General features: G+C 42.3%; 1 protein-coding gene across 1 annotated transcript; it reads left to right on the forward strand.

Moving 5' to 3' along the window:
• Positions 1 to 465: 465 nt before the first annotated feature.
• Positions 466 to 3,390, forward strand: LOC104434149 (cytochrome P450 714C2). The gene is made up of 5 exons (XM_010047138.3): positions 466 to 922; positions 1,580 to 1,806; positions 1,894 to 2,141; positions 2,285 to 2,639; positions 2,737 to 3,390. The coding sequence occupies exons 1-5, from the start codon at positions 616 to 618 to the stop codon at positions 3,169 to 3,171; spliced, it is 1,572 nt and encodes a 523-aa protein (XP_010045440.2). The 5' UTR covers positions 466 to 615; the 3' UTR covers positions 3,172 to 3,390.
• Positions 3,391 to 7,943: the final 4,553 nt, after the last annotated feature.

Here is a 7,943-nt window from a genome sequence, read left to right on the forward strand (position 1 = left end):
GCTTTAATCACTTATTGTCACGTAGGAAAGAAAAAAAAAACTACATTAGTATTTTCCATTAGTCAGGTTGAACAGAATTTAACGGAAGGACTTGATTAACTAATTTGACAAATTTTATTACTTAATTATATCTTTTACAACTTTTAAGATTCAATTATACTTTCGTAAGTTTAAAGATTTTTCGGGAGCCCACTCCGTCAATGAAATCAGCTTTAAAGTCCATGGAGCAAAGTAGTGCTCGGTTGTTCACCCTCCTTGACAAATCATGCCGGTCGTCGTGAAATGGGTTCGCAGATTCCTACATTGGGAAAGTGATTTCCACATTCGATATTCCACTTTGACGGGACCAATTTGGCGGGCGACAACCTTAAAATATCGTTTTCTTTCAATAAAAGCAGAATTATCGTGCTTCCAGCATCTTTCACGGGGACCTTGTCCTGGTCACCCTTTTGTAGGTATATATACGTGTGTTCGGTAGCATCTGGCAACAGCATCACAATCCCCCCCATATATCCCACCAAAACCCATCGGCCACCTACCAACCAGTGCTGTCATCTCCAAGTCTCCAGTACTCCGGAGTTACGTTCACATTAGGACTTGGGAGAATCATCAGCAATGGAATATCTGCAGTTGTTGAACGCAAAGGTGCTGATATCCGTAGCCGTGGTGGGCGTAATAGGAGTGTTTCTGAGGCTGTACAACGCGCTGGTGGTGAAGCCAGAAAAGTTGAGGTCCTTGCTGAGGAAACAAGGCATCAATGGACCACCCCCCGCCTTCTTGCTCGGCAACATCATGGAGATCAAGAAGGCGAGATCCTCCTCCTCCTCCTCCGCTCCCAAGACTGCGCCTGGCCAGCCCCCTGCCCGCCATGATTGTGCAGCTGTCCTCTTTCCCTTCTTTGTCAAGTGGAGAAAACAATACGGTAGGTCACCTCCCCGCCGCCCTAACTGGGATCTTCATCTCTTTTCTACGATTAATCTAAAAATATTCACGTGTTTCGATTTTCCATGTTCAAACTACATAAACTAAACGCAAGATTTTCGTACAATTATTAGAGAGTTTATGAAACTCAGAGGTTGGTGCTGCTTAGATTTCGTAGTCAGATATAGACAGATAACGTGCATCACCGTGATATGCGTTTTCTGTACTTCAAGGTTAATGTTGATTGAAGCCTGTCATGTCGTTTGGCGCACCGCACGGCATACGGTGGTAGATGTTGAATATTCCTTCACTGCCCGTTTCCATTTTTTCGAACTTGCGAACCCTACCAATGGCTGCCCTTTCTTTTATGGGGTTATTGTCAGGTGTTTGTTAATGACGGATGTATGATGCATGCGCTGGGTGGCTCCTCTGGCGCTGGATCTGGATTGGACCCAACAAAAACGCCTCCAGCGCCCCAGCGTCGCTTCTCACATTCACACTAAATTTGATTTGGCACGTTGTCACTCAGTAAAATAAATGAATAATTCACCACTCCTGAATCAGATCCTTTCTCCTTCTCCCTCTCTTAAATGACTTGGATTGGTCGTTTGTGGTTATCAGGCTGATCTCATGCGCTGATGTCTCGTGATTGTTACAGGAGATATATTTGCGTTCTCGCTGGGGAACACGCAGATAATCCATGTGAACCAACCGGACGTGGTGAGGGAGATTACCACCTGCACATCTTTGGACTTGGGGAAGCCCTCATACCAGTTCAAGGAGAGGGGTCCCTTGATGGGTCAAGGCATCTTAACTTCCAACGGCCCCCACTGGGCTCATCAGCGCAAGATCCTCGCTCCCGAGCTCTATATGGAGAAGGTCAAGGTATGTTATCTTAATTGATGTCTTTCAATATCATCACCACAGCCAATTTTTTCTTAAATTAACATTTATGAGTTTGCCCGCTCGCAGGGAATGATAAACCTCATTAACGAGTCCACAGAGACACTGTTGAAGTCCTGGAAGAACAAAGTGGACGCAGCCGGTGGAGTAGCCAGCATTAACATCGACCAGCACATGAGAAGTTTCTCCGGAGATGTCATCTCCAGGGCCTGCTTTGGCAGCAATTTTGCCAAAGGAGAGGAGATCTTCCACAAGTTGAGGGCTCTCCAAGAGGCCATGTCCAAGAAAGTTCTTTCCACTGGGATTCCTGGCATGAGGTGCGAAGTTAAATCTCTCTTTCTCCCGAAAAACCTCCAATTAAGCCTCCCCTTCCATACCAACCCCTTGAAAAGAAAGGGGAAAAAGAAAAATCCACTGTCGCTTAGCTGCTTAAATCAATTCTGTTCATGCAATGACGCAGATACCTCCCCACCAAGACTAACAGAGAAGCCTGGGCACTGGAGAAGGAGGTCCGCAGTTTGATACTGCAGGTGGTGAAGGAGAGGATGGAAGCTGCATATGAGAAGGACCTTCTGCAGATGCTTCTCGAGGGTGCCAAAAACAGCGACTTGAGCCAGGAGGCCATGGACCGCTTCATTGTCGACAACTGCAAAAACATTTACTTGGCTGGGTACGAGACCACTGCCGTCTCTGCGACATGGTGCCTCATGCTGTTGGCTTCCAGTCAAGAGTGGCAAAATCGTGTGCGTGCCGAGGTTCTTGAGGTTTGTGGGGACCGTCTTCCTGATGCCGATGTGATCCGTAAGATGAAACTGGTGCGCCTTCCCCATACCTTTAAGACAGAGTGCACATAATATAACGTTTTGATTTCCTGATCATCGGCATGTGTTAACCTTTCTGTCCTGGGTGCAGCTCACAATGGTGATAAACGAGTCGCTGCGGCTATACTCCCCCGTGCCAGTGGTGTCGAGGGAGGCCTTGACGGATATGAAATTCGGGGACCTGCAAGTGCCGGAGGGAGTGAACGTGTGGACGATGGTGTTCACACTGCACACGGACCCTGAGATATGGGGGCCAGACTCCTACTCTTTCAACCCGGGGAGATTCGCCAATGGGATCACGGGAGCCTGTAAGCTGCCGCACTTGTACATGCCCTTCGGAGTAGGACCTCGCGTGTGCCTCGGGCAGAACCTGGCCATGGTGGAGCTCAAGATTCTCATTGCCCAGCTTCTCTCCAACTTTTCCTTCACCCTTTCTCCCAACTACATCCACTCCCCTGCTCTTAGGTTGGTTATTGAACCTGAACACGGGGTCGAACTCTCCGTCACCAAGCTATCTCGAGATTGATCCCTCCCAGAGATGGTTTTTTCTCACCCGTAAGCCCACTATACGGTTTCTTGTTGTATCCGAAAGCAACTTTCCCCTTCCCTTTAGTAACTTCTGTATCAGTTTATGACAAAGTTTGTTCTTTCTCCATTGTACATGTCGCAATTAATGTGGAAGGTGAATAAATGAAACAATTCAAGCAAGAAATAAATTGCAGAAATAAAACATAAACATTGTGAATTTACGTGATTGGACAATGCGCCTACTCCACGGGAAGAAATTTTCTCTGTCGAATCTCCGTTCTCTGGTTACGCTTGGCCTCGATTGTACTGTAATATCCAAAATGATGGATCATATAGAAATAAAGCTTTTGGAAGACATGTTTCCCAGCAGATTTCGAACTGACGGGGTTTTTCAGGCAAAAAATGGCCGGAAATGGAATTTTCTATGGAAAAAAATGGAATTTTCTTTGTCGAATATTCGTTCTCTGGTTTTGCCTGGCCTTCAAGGAGCTATGATCTCCAAAATGATGGGTCGTATAGAAATAAAGCTTTTGGAAGCCATGTTTCCCAGCAGATTTCCAACAGTCGGGATTTTTCAGTAAAAATGGCTGGAAATGGAATTTTTTATGGAGAAAAAGGAATTTTCTCTGTCAAATATTCATTCTCTGGTTTTGCCTGGCCTTCAGGGTGCTGTGATCTCCACAGTGATGGGTCGTACAGAAATAAAGCTTTTGGAAGTCATGTGTCCCAATAGATTTCCAACTATCGAGGTTTTTCTGGCAAAAAATGTCGGAAAGCGAAAATCTATGAAGAAAAATGGAATTTTCTCTGTCGAATTTTCGTTCTCTAGTTTCGCCTGGCCTTCAGGGTGCCATGATCTCTAAAACGATGGGTCGTACGAAAATAAAGATTTTGGAAGCCATGTTTCCCAACAGATTTCCAACTATCGGGGTTTTTCCCGTAAAAAATGGTCGGAAAACGAATTTTCTATGGAGAAAAAATGGAATTTTTTATGGAGAAAAAGGGAATTTTCTCTGTCGAATCTTCGTTCTCTGGTTTCGCCTAGCGTTCAGGGTGCTGTGATCTCCAAAATGATGGGTTGTATGGAAATAAAGCTTTTGGAAGCCATGTTTCCCAGTAGATTTCCAATTGTCGAGGTTTTTTTTGGGAAAAGTGGCTGGAAAACGAATTTTCTAGGGAGAAAAAGGGAATTTTCTTTGTCGAATCTTCGTTTTCTGGTTTCACCGGGCCTTCAGGGCATTGTGATCTCCAAAAAGATGGGTTGTACGGAAATAAAGCTTTTGGAAGCCATGTTTCCTAGCAGATTTCCAACTCTCGGGGTTTTAAGGAAAAAATTGACTGGAAAGCGAATTTTCTATGGAGAAAAAGGAATTTTCTTGGTCGAATCTTCGTTCTCTGGTTTTGCTTAGCCTTCAGGGTGCTTTGATCTCCAAAATGATGGGTCGTACGGAAATAAGGCTTTTGGAAGCCATGTTTCCCAACAAATTTCTAACTGTTGGGGTTTTCAAGCAAAAAATGGCCAGAAAGCGAATTTTCTATGGAGAAAAATGGAATTTTCTCTATTGAATCTTCATTCTTTGGTTTCACATAGCCTTATGAGTGCTGTGTTTTCCAAAATGATTGGTAGTATGGAAATAAAGCTTTTAGAAGCCATGTTTTCCAGCAGATTTCCAACTCTCGGGGTTTTAAAGGCAAAAATTGACTGGAAAACGAATTTTCTATGGAGAAAAAAAGAATTTTCTATGTTGAATCTTCGTTCTCTAGTTTCGCTTGGCCTTTAGGGTGCTGTGATCTCTAAAATGATGGGTCGTATGGAAATAAAGCTATTGGAAGCCATGTTTCTTAATAGATTTCCATCTATCGAGGTTTTTAAGGCAAAAACTGGTCGGAAAGTAAATTTTTTATGGAGAAAAAACGAATTTTCTCTGTTGAATCTTTGTTCTCTGGTTTTGCCTGGCCTTCAGGGTGCTATGATATCCAAAATAATGGGTCGTACGGAAATAAAGCTTTTGGAAGCCATGTTTCCCAGCAGATTTCCAACAATCGGGGTTTTTTTAAGCAAAAAGTGGTTGGAAAGTGAATTTTCTAGGGAGAAAGAGGGAATTTTCTCTATCGAATCTTTGTTCTTTGGTTTTGCTTGAATTTCAGGGTGCTGTGATCTCCAAAATGTTGGGTCGTACGGAAAGAAAGCTTCTGGAAGCCATGCTTCCTAGCATATTTCCAATTGTAGGGATTTTTCAGGCAAAAAAAGGCCGGAATATGAATTTTCTAGGGAGAGAAAGGGAATTTTCTCTGTCGAATCTTCATTCTCTAGTTTCATCGGGTCGATGTGATCTCCAAACTGATGGGTTTTATGGAAATAAGGCTTTTGGAAGGCAAGTCTCCTAGTAGATTTACAACTATTGGGGTTTTTTCATGCAAAAAATGGTTGGAAAGGGAATTTTATATGGAGAAAGGGGAATTTTTTTCTCTGTCGAATTTGCGTTTGCTAACTTCGCCTAGCCTTTGGGGTGCTGTGATCTCTAAAATGATGAGTTGTACGGAAATAAAGCCTTTGGAAGCAATGTTACGCAGCATATTTCCAGCTATTAAGGTTTTTTAGGCAAAAACTGGCTGCAAAACGAATTTTCTATGGAGAAAAAAGGAATTTTCTCTGTCGAATCTTCATTCTTTGGTTTTTCCTGGCCTTCAGGGTTCTATGATCTCCAAAATGATGGGTCATATGGAAATAAAGCTTTTGGAAGCCATGTTTCCCAGTAGATATCCAACAATCGAGGTTTTTTAGGCAAAAAGTGGCTAGAAAGAGAATTTTCTAAGGAGGAAGAGGGAATTTTTTTGGTCGAATCTTCATTCTTTGGCTTTGCCTGGCCTTTAGGGTGATGTGATCTCCAAAATGATGGGTCGTACAGAAATAAAGCTTCTGGAAGCCATGTTTCCCAAGAGATTTCCAATGTGGGGTTTTTCACGCAAAAATGGTTGGAAATCGAATTTTCTATTGAGAAAAGGGAATTTTCTCTTTCGAATCTTCGGTCTTTGGTTTCACCGGGGTTTTGAAGTGCTGTGCTCTCCAAAATGATGGGTTGTACGGAAATAAAGTTTTCGGAAGCTATGTTTCCCAGCAGATTTCCAACTATCTAGGTTTTTCAGGCAAAAAAATGGCTGGAAAGGGAATTTTTCTATAGAGAAAAATGGAATTTTCTCTGTTGAATCTTCGTTCTCTGGTTTCGCTAGGCCTTCAATGTGCTGTGATCTCCAAAATGATGAATTGTATGGAAATAAAGCTTTTGGAAGCCATGTTTCTTAGTAGAATTCCAACTGTCGGGGTTTTTAAGCCAAAAAAAGGTCGGAAAGGGAATATTCTATGGAGAAAAAGGAATTTTCTTTGTCGAATCTTCGTTCTCCGCTTTCGTTGGGCCTTCAATGTGCTGTGATCACCAAAATGATGGGTCGTACGGAAATAAAGCTTTTAGAAGCCATGTTTCCTAGCAAATTTCCAACTGTCGGGGTTTTTAAGGCAAAAAAAGGCTGGGAATGGAATTTTTTATGGAGAAAAAGGGAATTTTCTCTGTCGAATCTTCATTCTTTGGTTTCGTTGGGCCTTCAATGTGCTGTGATTGCCAAAATGATGGGTCATATGGAAATGAAGCTTTTAGAAGCCATGTTTCCTAGTAGATTTCCCAATGTTGGGGCTTTTCAAGCAAAAAATGGTCAGAAAGAGAATTTTCTATGGAGAAAAAGGGAATTTTCTCTGTTGAATCTTCGGTCTTTGGTTTCGCCGAGGCTTTAGGGTGCTTTGATCTCCAAAATGATGGGCCGTATGAAAATAAATCTTTTGGAAGCCACGTTTTCCAGCAGATTTCCAATTGTCGAGGTTTTTCAAGCAAAAACTAGTCGGAAAATGAAATTTCCATGGAGAAAAAGGGAATTTTCTTTGTCGAATCTTCGGTCTCTAGTTTCGGTTGGCCTTTAGGGTGTTGAGAACTCTAAAATGATGGCTTGTACAGGAAATAAAGCTTTTGAAAGCCATGTTTCCCAGTGGATTTCGAACTATTGGGGTTTTTTTATGCAAAAAATGGCCATAATGGGAATTTTCTATGGAGAAAAAGAGAATTTTCTCTGTCAAATCTTCGATCTCTGGTTTCACCAGGGCTTCAGTGGTGCTGTGATCTCCAAAATGATGGGTTGTATGGAAATAAATCTTTTGGAGGCCATGTTTCATAGCATATTTCAAACTGTTTGGGTTTTTAGGCACAAAATGGCTAGAAATGGAATTTTCTATAAAGAAAAAGGGAATTTTCTCTGTCGAATCTTCATTCTCTGGTTTTGCCTAGCCTTCAAGGTGCTGTGATCTCCACAATGATGGGTTGTACAAAATTAAAGCTTTTGGAAGCCATGTTTCCCAGCAGATTTCCAACTATTGAGGTTTTTAAGGCAAAAAATGTTGGAAAGTGAATTTTCTATAGAGAAAAAGGGAATTTTCTATGTCAAATCTTTGTTCTCTAGTTTCGCCCGGCCTTTAGGGTGCCATGATCTCTAAAAAGATGGGTCATATGGAAATAAAGCTTTTGGAAGCCATATTTCCCAGCAGATTTCCAATTGTCGAGGTTTTTCATGCAAAAAAAGGCTGGAAAGCGAATTTTCTATGGAGAAAAATGGAATTTTCTTTGTTGAATCTTCGTTCTCTAGTTTTGCCTAGCCTTCAAGGTGCTGTGATCTCTAAAATGATAGTTTGTATGGAAATAAAGCTTTTGGAAGCCATGTTTCCCAGCA

Source organism: Eucalyptus grandis, chromosome 2, assembly GCF_016545825.1.
Source record: "Eucalyptus grandis isolate ANBG69807.140 chromosome 2, ASM1654582v1, whole genome shotgun sequence".
Lineage (NCBI taxonomy): Eukaryota > Viridiplantae > Streptophyta > Magnoliopsida > Myrtales > Myrtaceae > Eucalyptus > Eucalyptus grandis.

What these genes read in the sequence shown, in the direction of transcription:
- LOC104434149 (XM_010047138.3), top strand. Translation starts at nt 616, where the DNA reads ATGGAATATCTGCAGTTGTTGAACGCAAAGGTGCTGATATCCGTAGCC. An exon ending in CAAGTGGAGAAAACAATACG is followed by an intron (nt 923 to 1,579) that starts GTAGGTCACCTC and finishes TGATTGTTACAG; the next exon opens with GAGATATATTTGCGTTCTCG. An exon ending in TCTATATGGAGAAGGTCAAG is followed by an intron (nt 1,807 to 1,893) that starts GTATGTTATCTT and finishes GCCCGCTCGCAG; the next exon opens with GGAATGATAAACCTCATTAA.